We start from the raw sequence: 16,700 nt of genomic DNA, 5'->3' as shown, positions 1-16,700 counted from the left end.
TAATAAAAAATCTAACAATAAAAAATAAAAAAACGCAGATTTACACCATTTCAATACTTTTGTCTTTTATCTCACGGTTATTGTGCTTTTTACGAGCTTTAATTTTGAGGACTTAACGAAAGGTATATACAATTGAATTATGTAAAAATTAATTCTCTATCCACGTTAGTACTTTCCTAAATTAAGAACATGGGCATCATAGCATATAAACCAGAAGAGTAAGTAAGATGAAATTTTTTTAGTCTGGCTGCTGCTGCTGCTATGGGATTTGGGTCCCATAATTTTAACCGAAATAAATAATTGACAGCAGAAATGAACTAATACTGTCATGTTCTATAAAAAAATTGTCAAAAAACCCTTGCAAGGTTTTGAGTTTTGTTTTTGTTTTAATCATGATCTTGTAGCGATATCGTTATAGTTTTATACGTTTTTGCATCCATCGTTTAAACGACGCCTTAAGGCCTCGGCCTCGAATTTTGCGGGCAGCGGGGCGGCAGCGGCGGCGGTGCGGGAGCGGCAGGATCTCAGGCCTCGGCTTCGAATTTTGCGGGCAGCGGGGCGGCAGCGGCGGCGGCGTGGGAGCGGCAGGATCTTACGCGTATAATCAAATGGACCGGCCCTCAAATACAGCGGCGCGGGAGCGGGCAACGAGCGGTGAGCTCCAGTCAAACGGTGACCGCCCGCGCCGCCGCCGTTGCCGCCCCGCTGCCCGCAAAATTCGAGGCAGAGGCCTTACGCGTATAATCAAATGGACCGGCCCTCGAATACAGCGGCGCGGGAGCGGGCAACGAGCGGTGAGCTCCAGTCAAGCGGTGACCGCCCGCGCCGCCGCCGCTGCCGCCCCGCTGCCCGCAAAATTCGAGACCGAGGCCTTAAGGTCCCGCGCGGCACGGCATGGCATGGCAGGTTGTGCAGTGACATCCCGCGGCGTGCAGTGGCATGCCGTGGCATCTAGCTGAAAACCCTGCCACTCTGGCATTCATCAGATTTGCGCCCCGCGCTCCACCGAAATGCTGTACAAGTTTCAACCTTATTTCAACTAGCTAGCAATCATAATTCCTCGACCCCTAAGTGTCCCATACGTCTCGCGGCATGCAGTGGCATGCCACCGCATCCTGCGGCACGTCGCGTCATGCCGCGGCATCCTGCGGCACGTCGCGGCTCCGTGGTATACAAACAAAGTAACATAGATTCGAAACTCATTGAATTAAGATTCAAAATAACTTAATTAGCATTAAAATCCTTTGCCGTGCCACACCAGGGGCCCGATTCTCCTAAGTTAATAATGTCAAAATCGAATAGAAATCGGATCGCAATATGATCGCAATAGCAGTTTTAACCATATCGGGCATTCTGCTACTAATAAAAGACCAATCATTTGATTTTTAGATTGACATTTGATTGGTGTGCGATTGGTCTGCTATTTGGTGATTTTGGTCTATACGGTAGTTTGCTGTACAACCATTTTGCAATCGTAAATCATTTGCAGACAGAAAAGGATAAAAACGTTTATTTCAAAGAAAAAATAGCGGAATGCCACATACGTTTCAATCGTAATCGAGTCGGGATCGGATCTCAGTCGAATCGAGTCGAACGTGAATCGTATGTTGCTTAAGTAAAATTAGGAGAATCGGGCCCCAGCAGTGGGCGCCGGCCCTTAGTTTCAGCTAAAATCATTCTTTTTTTTGTTTAGTTCTGATTTATACAGTGTAATATACAGCTTGGCAAAAAAGAGTCTGACGCGGTGACAGTTGGAACTAAAAATCAAAATCAAATAAAATTTGTTAACATCGTTAATACTGGACATTGAAGTGTCCCAGGGACATCGCCTACTTAGGATTGAATATCTCCAAAAATAACAAATATCAAAATCTGTGAGTCGTAGTATTCCGGGTTGCCACAGGTGCGATAGTGCTGACCTCATTTATTCCACACTCTTTTTTGCCAAGCTGTATATCGCAGTATTTTTATGTAAAATACTGTGTTTACTTCTGAGATTTAATCTGAGGATTAGATTGGTTGGTATATATCTATCTACGGTTGGTATAGATTTTAGAAAAAAAAAAACGAACGAATGCCATTTGTTATTGTTTTTCTGCGTTCAGAATTTTTATTTTTCTATGGTGAATACTACTTTTACTCGTTATAAATCTGTTGTGATTTACAATTTCAACTGATATTGAATGAAGGTAATTTCATAAGATAATGTCATTTTGCAATGCTTAAACTAGAAAGAATATTAAATATAGAAACTATACTATGATGAAATAATTCTAGTACTTTCTACAAAATTCTGAATGGAAACCAGACATTGACAATAATATTGACATCGACCACAAGCGTTCCAATCCAGAAAATTTGCCGCTGCTTAGTTTTCTAATGTTAAGCATTTGTATTTGCTGTCACGCTCTCCTACCGTCCTCATGTCATGCAAAATCGGTAAGAAAAGGGAGATTACAATTATTGATATGCTGATAATAAACTAATGAGCTGGAGCTGGATTGCAATTAGAACAGCTGTCGATTAATTTTTTGTTTGTTGCGCAATAAATAAAATAATCAACATTTACACGCAAAAACATAAAACATCACTGGAAAAATCATCAAGTTAAACTGAAAATGGCAAGCAGCAATTTCATGGAAAAATTACGGACCTTTTTTGGGTTACGACAGGATCCACCTAGAAATGATTTCCGAAATCCGATTTGGAGTTCCGACGACGAAGACGACGGTGATGAACTTTACACAAGACACGAAATGGAAGACTTCACTAATGCTATGGACATTCATCAAGAGTTCTCCAGGCAGATGCTGGATATGATCCAAACGTTCGGTGCCATGTTTGGTGATATAAAATCATTCATTAACGAGAACCCTGTGGACTCTTTCGCGACCATCAACCCTCTTCCCCCAGAACACAATCACCCGGAACACTTCCATGGAGACAATATAAGAGACTATTATCTGAAACCCGGCTACCACAGCCGTCCACATGAGCATGTTAAAGAAGACGTTGATTTAGATGGCAAAATCTCATCTAATGATTTATCGGGATTGTTCAAAAAGAAGAGAGACTCACAGATTGGTCCTATTACGCCCTTTAATGGTGAGTTAGTGCCAGGCCGTTCCTTCTGCCAGACTATCATCACAACAAGTGTCACCAAGTCTGATGGGTCGGTGGAAACCAGGCGGATAGTCAAAAGCGGGAATGAAGTGGTTGAAGAGACTGTCACCTCCACATCCACTGGAACAGACACTCGAATGCCACAAACACCAGGTTTGGATCAATTATCAAGTCCCGGCCTTATATACAACAATGTCATGTCTGAACTCTCTTCTTTATTTAGACATTTTTATTAATATTTAATCCCATTTCCATAGTTGTATACGTAGACCATTTGGATTATTAGAATAAGATAACAATTCTATTTTCTCTTTCTTGCAGAGGAATAAATTGAAATTGGTAACTTCATAGTATTTGCATGTGATATGCAAAATATTGATGTTTAATTATTACTAAAGTTTATTCTTCAATATATAGTCAACTACAAAAAAAATCCTTGAATTGTAGTCATGATAGCTAATGGATGTGAATTACAAATGATTTGTTCCATTACCTGTAGATGTGGTTAGTATAAGACCTTACTGTTAATTACATTGATCAAACAAATATCTATTGTTTTGGAATTACATCTTAATAAATAAATAAATACATAATATGCAACCAATAACCTCTTTTAATCAGACTGAAGGAACCCATTAATATGGAAACAATTTTTCAGAAATATTCACTAACTGTTCCTTGCTGTCCCACCTTCATCCCGAAGGATAGACTTCCCGCATCTGGATGAAAAGAAGTCTGTCCTTTCTTAGACTATAGACTATCTCTGAACTAAATTTTATTTAAATCAGTTCAGTTGATGAAGCAGAAATGACATACCTGTGCTATAAAGGTTGTAGAGTGTAAAACAAACAATATGATTTCCACATAATTTATTAAATAAATACTAATTAATTGTAAATTCAGAGTGCTTAATTAAAACATAAAGGAAAGTCAGGTGACAAAGTTACAAAAATATAAGCAATGATTTGAAAACCCCTGAAATTGGCTTCATAGCAATTAATTCTGCTTAGAGAATCTCGTATAAAAATTCACATCTTAAATGGACATGAAGAAAAATAAACTTGTAGAACATAGTTTGGTATTTTTTTTAAGAATGTTTAGGTGCAGTAAATGCATATTGTGGATGGTAGCTTATTCTACAAAGTACTAGGTACCTAATACGATTTTCGTTATTCAAGATTCGATAACGCAGAAATATGTGAATGTCACGTAATAGTCATAGCATGTGGAGCAATACTCGATGATGCAACAAAGAAAATAATTTGGAAACTTGTGAAAAGTCGAAGTTTATCGTAAGACGATCTGAAGATTAAGTAGTCATGATAGGGGACCGTTTTATAGAACATTTTGTCATGGTCCGGTACGCCAATATGGCATTTTTATTTTGATAACTTGAACATTTTGAATTGGAAGCTTCGTGTCGGATAGCTGCGATGTGGCAACGATGCGTTTGTCGTTCTGCAAACGGATGCTCACTGGTTTTGATACCAAATGTGCGTTGCGGCAACCGTGTGACTTATAAAGCGTGTGCGGTGCCAACACCGCTGCGGTAGGTACACGAAACGTCCAATTCATAGGTAATCCTTTTACAATCTCGCGCGAGTGGCGAGGCGAGCCGCGAGGGGAGAGTGTAAACGCTTCCTCGCGCCTCGCCTCGCCACTCGCGGCGCTCGCCTCGGAGCGTTGCTGGTTCAACGCAAACCGAAGGCACGAGAGTGTAAACGGGCACTCGCTACCTCGCGAGCTGCTAGACGAGGTACGAGGCGAGGCGCGAGGCGAGAGTGTAAACCAGAGTGAATTAGAATTTTATTCATAACTTTGTCGCGTCACTTTCAGAAGTAAAGTTTTCGTGTTCAGTCGCAGTAGCAGGCATCGGCCGTGTTGCTCTTGATCCACGTCAGGTATCGGTTCACCCTGGAGTACACTCCGTATTTGTCTGGTCTGGCACAACCTTCGCCCCAAGACACCACACCTGGAACACGTAAATTACGAATTAGGCTACCGTCATGCTGGGAATTGTGAATTCAAATGGGTTCGTGGGATTTACAGCAACTGGCATAAAAATGCAGGTGCCTATATTCCGATTTTGCGTACATTGGTTCCAAACTCAATAGTTTGAAAAGAAAATAATCTAGTTTGGATTGGAAAAACTACTACTTTAACTTTAAGTACTCTAGTATGTGCCTTTTATTGGGGAAACTGAAATTGTAACATTAAAAGAGGCTTTGCAAGTCTTTCTGGATCTAGTAAAGAAGATCTCATAATTATCAAAAACTAAACTAATTACGCTCCGTGAGGTATTTCATTAGCTCCATTCTGCTAGCAAGTAAACGCCCAAATGCTCATAAGTTACCAAATTGCTCAACTAACCGACTTCCTGATACTTCTCAGTGGTCTCGTTGAACACATGTAGCGGTCCGCCGGAGTCACCCTGGCAAGCGTCACGGCCGCCATCAGGCTCGCCCGCACACATCATGTTGTCAGTCACTCGTCTGCCGTATGAACGGTCCTTGCATTCAGCGTTTGATACTATTGGCACTTTCACCTGAGAATGTAGATTTGGGTTTATTTTTCACAGATTGTGTATTGAAATTGAAAGATTCAGGTAAATCCTAATGTTAAAGACTTGACCTCTGTTGTGTAAGACAGATACGTACAAAGTACAGACAGTACGTAGGTATATCACGAAATACACACAGGTCCTCCGGAACCTACCTACTCATAAAGACCTCCCAAGGCTACCTACCAATTTCAATTCGTTCCAGAATACATACCTCTTGTAAAGTATTAGAAATGGAACCTCCTTCATCAGTAACCCCCCAACCAATGACGACACCGCACTGGCGGGTATAAGACAGTCCAGGGGTGGGCAGGCAGACAGGCCGCACTCTGACGTCATCAACTTCTGGGGCCGCAGTGGAGGGTTCTTCAGTGGTGCTGCTAGAACTGGCTTCAGTCGTGGCGTCTCCATCTCTGCGCACTCGCTTTATTGCGCTGCTTAAATCCAGCTGAAAAGAAACAAGAGAAAAATCAATAAGGATAGGTACATTAGGTCCAAAGAGTAGGTCAAGGCAGATTAAGCCATCATCCCTATATATAAAAGTGGCGACAAAAATTGCATTTATAATTATAGACCAATATCAATCCTTCCCACATTGTCCAAAATACTAGAACGACTTATTAATAAACGCCTCATGAACTTTCTTGAAACTAACTCGCTTCTTTCACCAGCACAATTTGGGTTTAGACCAGGCAGATCCACCGCAGATGCTGTGCATGAACTCACTGACACTGTCATATCAAGTATTGATAACAAGAAAAAGTGTATTGCCATCTTCCTTGATCTGGCAAAGGCCTTTGACACGGTCCCAATTGCAATACTTTTACAAAAACTTGAAAGAATTGGTGTCAGGGGCCTCACCTTGCAGCTATTCACAGATTACTTGCAAGAAAGAAAGCAACGTGTAAAGGTTGATGACTGGCTTAGAGAAGAACTACCTATGCACTATGGCGTGCCTCAGGGAAGCGTTTTTGGGCCTACTCTTTTCCTAGTGTATATGAATGACCTCTGCCAAATACAAATTAGTCAGGGTAGAGTATTTTCCTTTGCTGACGATACAGCGCTTTTCTTCAGCGGTTGCTCGTGGGAGGAAGTTTTTAGCAGTGCTCAGAGAGGTTTTAATCTAGTATGCCAATGGCTGCAGCATAATATTATGTCACTTAATGTAGAAAAGACTAAATATATAGCCTTTGCACCTAAGAGTAATCTGCTACCCGCGACTTCCCTGGGCATTCTTGCGCATACATGTGCCAACTTGGGCTTATCATCTTGCCTCTGCCAAAATATGTTAGAAAGAACTACAGTCATTAAGTATCTTGGCGTTCACATAGATCAAACTTTAACTTTTAAACCTCACATAGATATTCTTGTAACGAGAGTTCGTAAATTACTATATATTTTCAAAATTCTAAGACATGTGGTTGACATCAGAACTACCAAAATGGTATATTTTGCTCTATGTCAGTCAATAATCAACTATTGCATAATTGCTTGGGGAGGGGCAGGAAAAGTACACATGTTGGAAATGGAAAGAGCGCAGAGAGGAATACTCAAGGTTGCCGCTGGACTATCCTACCAATACCCTACTTCAGATTTATATAAACGCTGGGATGTTCTTTCGGTAAGGCAGCTCTTTATATTGACTATTTTGCTGAAAAAGCATTCTCAGTTGGTTTATGATCCAAATTTAAATAAGGATAAGCGTAGAAAGGGAAAGGTCTGCCCGACAACCTCATGTCACACCAGTCTCTCAGAAAGATTTTACTGTTATCTCGGAGCTTATCTGTATAACAAAGTAAATACTAAACTATCAATATATCCTCTTACGAAATCACACTGTAAACACATCCTAAGCAAATGGTTGAAAACCTTAGATTACCAGACTACTGAAAGTATGCTAAAAGCAATTTGCTAATGCATATTATTAGTCATAGAAACACACTGACAAACAAACACACACAGGACACACACATCACTTACACACACACCCACAGCCACACACACACACACACACACACACACACACACACACACACACACACACACACACACACACACACACATATACACATACACACACATGCACACACACCCACCCACACACACACGTGCACACACTCTTGTATATCCATTATTTTTATTTTTTATTTTTGTTATTTTTGATTAATATATTAGGATAATAAGTTATAATTTAATTTAATAAAAATTCATCACACTAAAATAAATTAAATAATTAAATAGGTACTTGATCTAATGACAATAATAATTGGAACTAACAATCCCAGGGGCCTGGTGACCCGTAACACAGAGGTATTGCATACCTATTTCGGGCACCAGTCTCACACAAATTTTTGTACTCTGACTATTAATTAGATTAAGCGCTTTTTGTCAAGATGTAATTTGTGATGAGAGAATAAACATTTTTATTATATATTTTTTTTTATTATTATTGCCAAATATAAATCTCAATTATGGACCTACAGGCAGAATTTATTTATTGTATGTTTCATGCCAATCGAGAGTGTTTCATAAAGAAATTCGTTAGCGATGAGGAATTTCAGCACTGGAAAGTCCGGATTTATCTCTATTGTCACGCAATTCAATTTCAAAACAAACAGTAGGTATTTAAGTGTGCGCGAGATAGGTATCTATTTTGTTCACGTAAATGGTTTTATTGAGTGGAACGGATAAATAGAGACATAAAATTGGTCGTGACAAGATTGAATGATTTATCTGCTTCTAACTCAACGGTTGAGAAATGTTCAAAATAATGGACTAAGAATGTTCACTTGACCAGATACGAGTAGGGTATATAAATCGACGCAATAGTGCTTCTAATAAACGACATATAGGCAAGTTTTTCTAATGACAATGTGTTATATACAGAGAATATTGTTTAAAATGCAGAGGTAAATAGAAATATGAATAATAATCTATTTATGCTTAGCCTACGAGCATATTAACATGAAAGACCCAACGGTTCTCCTCATTTAGAAATTCCTGGACAATGTTTCTGAGAAATATCCCTGATTCTAACCGCATTTTCGTTTACAGCTAAATTATTACATGGTATACCTAATTCTAAGTTTTCCTTCCTTCCTTACTCTGCAAAAACCTGTATCCTTTCATTGTTTCCAACTGGTAGACCACCTACCTACTGCTGCCTGCTAATATCTGCTAAGGTACATATTTATAGCTACTCACCCTTTCATCAAGCCTCATGAGAGCTATATCGTTGTCATAAGTGCCAGGGTTGTAACGCTGGTGACGTATAACCGCCGAGACCTTCCTGTCAATGGTCTTTGTCTCATTGCGGTTGGTCGTGTCGTGTTCCAATAAGCGCACTGTGAGACGCTCCTTGCGGTAGCTGTGGAGTTGAAAAGGAGAATTCAGTTATGTGGATCGGATAGCAATAAAATACACCACCACTTGTGCTATAGCAGTAGATTATTCGTAAACTCTGAATGTCTCCCAGAATCAACGTCTCAAGATAAATCGATGCCGTCGACAAGGCGTTGGCTTCGACGTTAATTCTGTACTATCTTTCCAGAATTTCAAGTTCAAGATCCTAGTTAAGAACCTATCTATTAAAGTGTGAGATATTTTATGTTTACCGAACAGGAAAATTCCTGGGACGGCGTTCAACAGTAGGTAGGTAATATCAACGGTACCAAAAGCTATCCATTTGAAAACCAGGTGAAAACGACATTTCTATAATCAGATCACTGCGATTTGCACCTATTTAGTATTAACAAAAGCATTTAGATGCGTACGACAGAGTGCAAGTGGCTTGGAGCCAACACTGCACGCATAATCAACATTTCACCTAGGCTAAGATAATATGCTAAAATCAGTGGGTATCCATAGGCACCAACAAATTGGCATCAACCACTCAATAGTGATTTTGTTCTCAATGTAATTGTGTTGCTGGCAGCAGTTGGTAAATAAAATAGGTACTTTGTGAGAAATTAAGGCACTTCACTTATTTAATCTTCCATTTCATCAATAAATCTCTTGACTATCTCAACTTTTCTGCCTAGGCTTGGTAAAATTTCATTATGTGCCAATGTAATCATCATTACAGAAAGATTTTTTCCCTTTTTCTGATGCTCATTGCTTCTGCTTATTGAATTCCTATCTGTCTTTGGCACCATACCAACATAAAATCCTATGTCGATTTCATGATTCTTACCCAGTACAATGAGCAGCAGTGAGGATATACAGGTCATTAATCAGAGACGCTCCACAGAAGAAACGTCCGTTGTACATAAGCATCGCCATCCAGGGATACTCGCGCTCTTTGGTCTCGTAACCACCGACTATCCGACGCTTGGTCCGCGCTATACCGCATTCTGAAATATTACAGAATTTTGTAAGTAGTCACCGCTTCTTTCGCATAGCTAAATAATCAAATGATACCCTAGAAAGCTGCAAAAGATTGAGACTTAGGTACCTACAACGATATCGCAAGCTCTTACGTTATCTTCAAAACATATAGGTTCATGACGCAAGTAATGTTAACAATGTAAAAAATATTGTTATACTACTAGGTGTAATAATAGGTGATAATATAAATAGGAAATTTTATGATGATGTGTTTGTTATTATTTCACGCTAAAACATATGAATGAATCCATGGATGGTGCCGAATGGAACTCCGTCGGGAGCCGGGTGGAAGCGAGTAACTTATATAATTTGATATGAAAGCCTTTGAAGGATATAGTGGCCCACTCTTTGAGTGTTTTTTTCTTTAAGTTGAATACTTACGACAAGCAGGGCAGTTGGCGGGAGGATCATGTGCTATAATAGGACTGGCAGTGGTACTGGTGCCGCCCAGCAGATTGCTGACCCAGTCGAGGAAGCCCTTTTCTTTCTCCTGTGGCTCCAGGCTCGCAGCCCGACAGCTCGTCACGCTGACCAGGCACACCAGAAGGATCGACCAATTCATCGTGTAGTTATAATCTACAAAGGACCATGGGCAATAATGTATGAAGCCTGGGCTCACCCACCAACAGAGATGAGACCAATTTGAATAACTTGTAAAGCACTAAATATAAAGATTTAAACTCATTTTTGCGAAGAATCCATTGGGTTATTTTGCTATAAATATTTTTCTCCGACCATAAATAAACTAATATTCTGCAAAAAGTAGTGCTGTTATGGCATTGTAGGTTTTGTTATTGAACACCTTTATCTAGTTTTAATTCCAGGTTTAATGTATACATAAAAAATAAAACAACTGCTAACAGTTAAAATTATTTTTGTTAACATTTCAATCAATACCAATAATAATGTCGTCTAAATATCCTGCCGGTGGATTAAATTGTGTGTGCCTGCCTAACCCTAGATACCATATTATTGAAATGATATGAGCACAACTTCCTACTGTGCGTCTACCTGTTAGACACGAGCAGTAAGGGTCATGGCACAGTATAGCGGCACCGCAACAGCACGGCGTGGACAGTCCGTGGACGATTTCTTCTTTGTGCTAGAGATGGAGTCTCCTGATGTCTCCTATGGATGTTCCTGAGTTTATACGCCACCGACTTCTATGCCGATGCACCTAAGAATAGTTTTTTTTTTGCTTTTCAGTGTTTTTGGGAGTCGGTTTTATTTTTTTGTAAAAAGTTTTTTATTTTTGGCTTTTCAGTGACAAGCATAGTTGTCACTATTCGCATTTGTGGAAAGTTCTCATCAATACGAATAATATAAGCCCAAACACGAGGTAGTTTACATATTCAGTTGTCGAGTTCCCTCGACCTTCTCCGGTCTCCATCATCAGGTCAGCTCCAAACCTTCACTGTTGCATAGTGTTATCAAACGTACACCTCATTGTCAAGTTTTTGACCTATGCACGCCTACAATTTTCGAAAGTTGCCCTCGATTTCTCAGGGTTTTCATCATCAGATCCTGACCTGGTGATGAAGGTGGTCCCATAATCCTATCATAATCAAATCCTGCGAATTAGGTTTTATGTCATGAACAACCAAGCGCACTACGACTCCTAACAATTCTTTTTCTACAAAACCTGTTTAGGTGCATATCTTTTTTTTGCCATGGAATTGAAGGTAGTGCCCATAGTAACAATTTTAGTACAAACAAAAACCTTCACAACGGCATATGCTATAACTCTGTTGGACAATGAGCCCAATTTGACTCATGGTCCTTTATTAATTTTATGACTTGGATTTTTGGAGACAAATACTCAAAAGAGACAATTACCACTTAATCGAGAATGTATTGATGCTGCTGATAAAATTCGCGTCATGCGTATACTAACAGCTCCTCAACTCCGTATATTAACAGCTACATCTTAAACAGGGATATCGTAACAAGGACCAATCCCACAATTTATATCCTTATCATAATTAGGCGGGCGCCTTCCTTACAGTTAATTTAAATATTCAAGTATAATAATCAAGTTTGAAACAAGATTGCACTGCTGATAACGTTAACGGAGAATCAAGGACACGACGTGACCGGGTCAAAAAACCCGCTGCGGGTTGCCAATTTACCGCTAACTTAAGATCACTCATCAACACATCCATTAGCATTAACTTTGTTTTTTTAACGTTTGATCGAGGAAAAGAAACGTGAATGCGGAATGCCTAAAGGGACAGTTTTGGGCCCTGATAAACAGGACCTGATAAATGACAGGACTTGAAAACAAAAGATGTCCTGTATCCAAGACACGAATCGTCTCGTATCTTTTCGTCAGATTTATTCTGTTCAATACAAAGAAAGTTTTCTCATTTGAATATATTTTTAAAGGAAAGTATTGCGCGAGAGTTTTTGTTTGTACGAAGAGTCTAGGTCCCGACCTTTGGCCTTGATGATTTTACGCGCACATTTCAACAAGAACTAAATTCTTCGGACTGCGTCATGATTAGCATATAGGTATTGTACTGTTTTTATGTAAAAAGTCGTAGGTTTTGAAGAAAGCGTAGCTACTCGTGTTTACCAAATCGGCGCACGCGCTGACCTACACCTAGAATGAGAACATTTAATCACGTGCGGTTGACGCATCTTTTTCTTTGTAAACTTAAAGGTAGGTACTTAATTATTCGCTAGAAATCGTCTTACAACATACTGGAAACGGCTATAAATAATCTGTTGAATGGCAAGTGATAGAATAAAATTGAAATTTCCCGCTTGGTATGCGTGCGGCGTCCGACTCCGCGGTTCCCGGGCTTGCAAGTAGAGAGCCGTCGGTTTTCCTGCTCCCCGAGACTATTTCACGGAAATGAAAGTAACTGCAGTTATTTATAGACATTCCCCTTTCCATACTTAGGTATTTGTAAATACTCAAGGGTTAGGTACAGGAAAAAATAGGTAAGTAGGTGGTATGCTTCGGAGCTAGGTAATGGCCGTTCATAGAGCTTCCTAATAATGGGCATGGCATAAGTACTAATAACCTTACATAAGACATATGAAATGAATTAAGCGACACTATTGATACGAAAATAATAATGTAATTAAAGAATTTGAATGTAACTGACATATCGTGGACGTTAACTTGAAATGCAACTGGATCAGGTTTTCGAAAAACCCATAGCCTTTTCTCGATAGTAGGTATTACCTACCTATTGTAAAAAAAAAATCCTTTAGATGTAAAATGAAAATAAATAAATAAGAAAACTTTGGAAATCACACCATTTGATTTATGTACAAATGCGGGCCACAAGAAAATTCATGGATTTTCCAGTCCTAAAAAAACCTGGGAAAATTCGAATACTAACCGCTTCAATCACAACACTGGCACAGCACTACCGAATAAAAACAATCAAGGTTAAAAATGAAATCGGAACTCACTAGAGGAGTAAGGAGGTGGCCAGTGCGGCTCACGACGCGCCTGCGCAGAACACACTACAGGTACAGACGCCGGTGGAGCCCAGGCCCCAACACTTTCTCCACTACGCTCCACTTAGTCCTGCCGTATGCAGGTCCTACACCCGCACGACCACTTATAAACAACCCAGTGGCGTTGTCACAAATTCCATAACTGATTCTTCTGTAATTTTTATGGAATTATTATCTGTAATGGTGTAATTAGGCATTAGCGATCATGAGGGATCCTAATAGATGCCTACACGCGATAGCTGTGATCGCCTCGTTATGTTTGTTATACAATGTGTTTGGATGCAGACCTGTGTGGTAGGTTCTAATCAGCCAGTTACATTTCCATAGAGTTACATAATGCTCTAATTGTAATGTTTTTTTTTTCTTAATGAATGATCAAGTTAGGAGACGTTTCTGCATTGGAGGATCAAATAATCATCATTCGTAACATGCCCGATTTTTTAGGAAGTTTATCTAGTGTTAACAATTGTCAACATCATTAAAACGTTAACAAAGTGTTGTTTTCATGTTTATAACTTAGAAAGACCAATTAATTATTTAAATTATAAATAGGTACATGAGATGGTGCCACGAACATTTTAACGGCAACCGATCGCAGCTAACTTTCTTGCACAGCTTAAAATATCAGGCATTTTACAACCACGTCTATAGATCTTCGCGAAAAGGAAATAAAGCCATAGGTACCTACGTGGGGCACCGTCCGTAATCTTTTAGGATTTAAAGGATCATGCATAGTACATTTTAGGAAAAATATTTACTTAGTAGGACCCACAGCTTAGGCTACGCCCTCAATCATGCATCAAGTGCTACGGACTACAATTACCCAACAACGCCATCTTTTGGTTTTGTTACAATCAAACTCATTTCAGATCTGGGGCCCGATTCTCCTAATTTTACTTAAGCGACATACGATTCACGTTCGACTCGATTCGACTGAGATCCAATCCCGACTCGATTACGATTGAAACGTATGTGGCATTCCGCTATTTTTTCTTTGAAATAAACGTTTTTATCCTTTTCTGTCTGCAAATGATTTACGATTGCAAAATGGTTGTAGGTACAGCAAACTACCGTATAGACCAAAATCACCAAATAGCAGACCAATCGCACACCAATCAAATGTCAATCGAATACGATTGGTCTTTTATTAGTAGCAGAATGCCCGATATGGTTAAAACTGCTATTGCGATCATATTGCGATTCGATTTCTATTCGATTTTGACATTATTAACTTAGGAGAATCGGGCCCCAGGAGAGAATACTGGCCGAGGGATGATGTGATTTCTTGAGATAATTACGCCTTTACCCTTGCAATAATAAACGAGTCGAAGAGACTTCTTTGACAATACGTGTGAGACATGGAAGTGTGAGATGACTCGTCAAATTGTAAAATGAAAGTGCCTATTTAAGCAAATCTCTTGAGTTCAAAAGGTGCAATTTGCTACATTATCTAAGTACCGAAAATCTAAGTTTTGTTAACATGTCATGTCAGCATTTACAGAAATGAGATTTGGACGACATCACACAGCAAAAATGATGGTTTGCGGATTTTGTTAACGACGATTTTATATAATTTCCTACGTAGCATCTTCCTAAAGCGGAAGGAATCGTCTGTTTCGATTGCAACATCCATTGTTTGAGTGATAATCGCTCTCTTCATTATAAACCACCACGGTCGCAGATACTTCTCTTTGCTTGGTAAGTTGTTTTTGAGGTGGAAAATCATCAAATGACCTCTCCCCTATATGTCCTCTGAGTCTTTGTTCTTTCTGGATTTTTTTTTGTAACTGGGTGGGTCGCGGTTATTCTTCAAATCCCGCAGTAGGTAATATCTGCACTGCGATGTTAATACATCCGCATTTATAAAAAAAAATCATTTAATAATAAATTGTCAAAGTCAAAAATTTATTTATTGTTTCTTCTTCTAAAAATTACTTTTTTTTCTGAACAATAGACTGTGCCTCGCTGAATAGTCTAAAATTCATGTTTCCTATAATAAATCATACCTAGGTACATGGTATTTCTTAAATTAAAAGCTTAGACAAAAGAATTTTAATTAAAGTGCACTGTGCTTCCCAAAAATAAACTGCAACCATAATTTGTCCAAAATATTTACCAAATAATCAGCAAATTATTTGCACCTGTAACATTACCTGCAGGACTGTGCAGTAAACCAACAGCAATTTATCTGTCACTTCTTAATCAGCTACCAGTCTTACCGCAAGCGTTCCGAAATGCGACAGAATTTTAAAATTACAGGACCACTTTGTTCGCTCAGAACAAGCTTAGGTACTTACTCGTGTTTTTAAGTAAAATCGCTTATCTCCATATACGATGGTTCGGTTAAATGCTTTTACTTTACCTACACCCGTTGAGCAGGCGCCGTGATACTCGTAAGAATATTGTAACTAGGCCAAACAGGCAGTATCGGCGGTCCAAACAATAAATTCGGTACTTGTTCCAACAAGATTCCGCTGTTTTATAAATTGTCAAGATATTAAATATGTTCCGAAACAATCTGCGCAAATTACGATCTCTGATGCAAATTGCAATAGTGCAAAATACTTAGCTAGTGTGTGGTTTCCTAAAAAATACTTAACAACATCCATCAAGCATGTGACTCATGGGATAGGGAAGTTATTAAATGAAGTATTCAAAGAAATAGATAGGTACTGTAGCGCGTGGCGCGCTAGGGACCGGGGATCTTCAGATTATTTCAATTAAAAGATTGGAAAAAACTTTAACTCAGCGTTTATTTTCTGATTCGGGGGTGAAGTGACACACTTCAATATAAAAACGTATTCTATTTCAAATCGAATATACTTATTTACATTATTGTCCGGCCAGGTTTCAAATATAAAACACCAAAGAGTATCTAACTAATGACTACATCTCTACAGTACCTACGCTAATTTTCGACGATTGTCTTTCATAAAAGTTTGGTCCCAGAAATGATTCCTGTGGGACTCCTCTTTTTAAATAATAAGTTTCGAAGATTTTTTTTTGTCTTACAACTAATAAGTAAAATATATCTGGTTAACTTATTTAGTTACTTTACCTATCATAAGCTAAGTTGAACATAAGTTATTCTATCCAAATTATGAAACGTGGTCATAATCTTTATTTGCGAACAAGAGAGACATTCACACACTCCCTT

At 39.1% G+C, this 16,700-nt stretch overlaps 2 protein-coding genes across 2 annotated transcripts; one reads left to right on the top strand and one right to left on the bottom strand.

Moving 5' to 3' along the window:
• The first annotated feature begins 2,349 nt into the window (after positions 1-2,349).
• On the top strand, positions 2,350-3,727 carry LOC124634519. Its single transcript, XM_047170119.1, has one exon. The coding sequence runs from the start codon at positions 2,619-2,621 to the stop codon at positions 3,357-3,359; it is 741 nt and encodes a 246-aa protein (XP_047026075.1). The 5' UTR covers positions 2,350-2,618; the 3' UTR covers positions 3,360-3,727.
• A 258-nt stretch (positions 3,728-3,985) lies between these two features.
• Positions 3,986-10,631, bottom strand: LOC124634520 (trypsin-1-like). The gene is made up of 6 exons (XM_047170120.1): positions 10,451-10,631; positions 9,876-10,035; positions 8,888-9,050; positions 5,898-6,131; positions 5,494-5,668; positions 3,986-5,095 (listed from the first exon to the last, which is right to left on the bottom strand). The coding sequence occupies exons 1-6, from the start codon at positions 10,629-10,631 to the stop codon at positions 4,977-4,979; spliced, it is 1,032 nt and encodes a 343-aa protein (XP_047026076.1). The 3' UTR covers positions 3,986-4,976.
• Between the last annotated feature and the right edge of the window lie 6,069 nt (positions 10,632-16,700).

The sequence above is a fragment of the Helicoverpa zea genome, chromosome 11 (genome assembly GCF_022581195.2).
Source record: "Helicoverpa zea isolate HzStark_Cry1AcR chromosome 11, ilHelZeax1.1, whole genome shotgun sequence".
NCBI lineage: Eukaryota > Metazoa > Arthropoda > Insecta > Lepidoptera > Noctuidae > Helicoverpa > Helicoverpa zea.
Note: the sequence above shows the minus strand (reverse complement) of the source record. Positions and strands in the feature narration are given on the sequence as shown.

Bases quoted from the DNA above. Each gene is read 5' to 3' on its own strand.
- LOC124634519 (XM_047170119.1), top strand. From the start codon at position 2,619: ATGGCAAGCAGCAATTTCATGGAAAAATTACGGACCTTTTTTGGGTTA.
- LOC124634520 (XM_047170120.1), bottom strand. From the start codon at position 10,631: ATGAATTGGTCGATCCTTCTGGTGTGCCTGGTCAGCGTGACGAGCTGT. The intron at 10,036-10,450 runs GTAAGTATTCAA...GTAATATTTCAG, and splicing joins CGCCAACTGCCCTGCTTGTC to AATGCGGTATAGCGCGGACC. The intron at 5,096-5,493 runs GTTAGTTGAGCA...TACGTGTTCCAG, and splicing joins TGAGAAGTATCAGGAAGTCG to GTGTGGTGTCTTGGGGCGAA.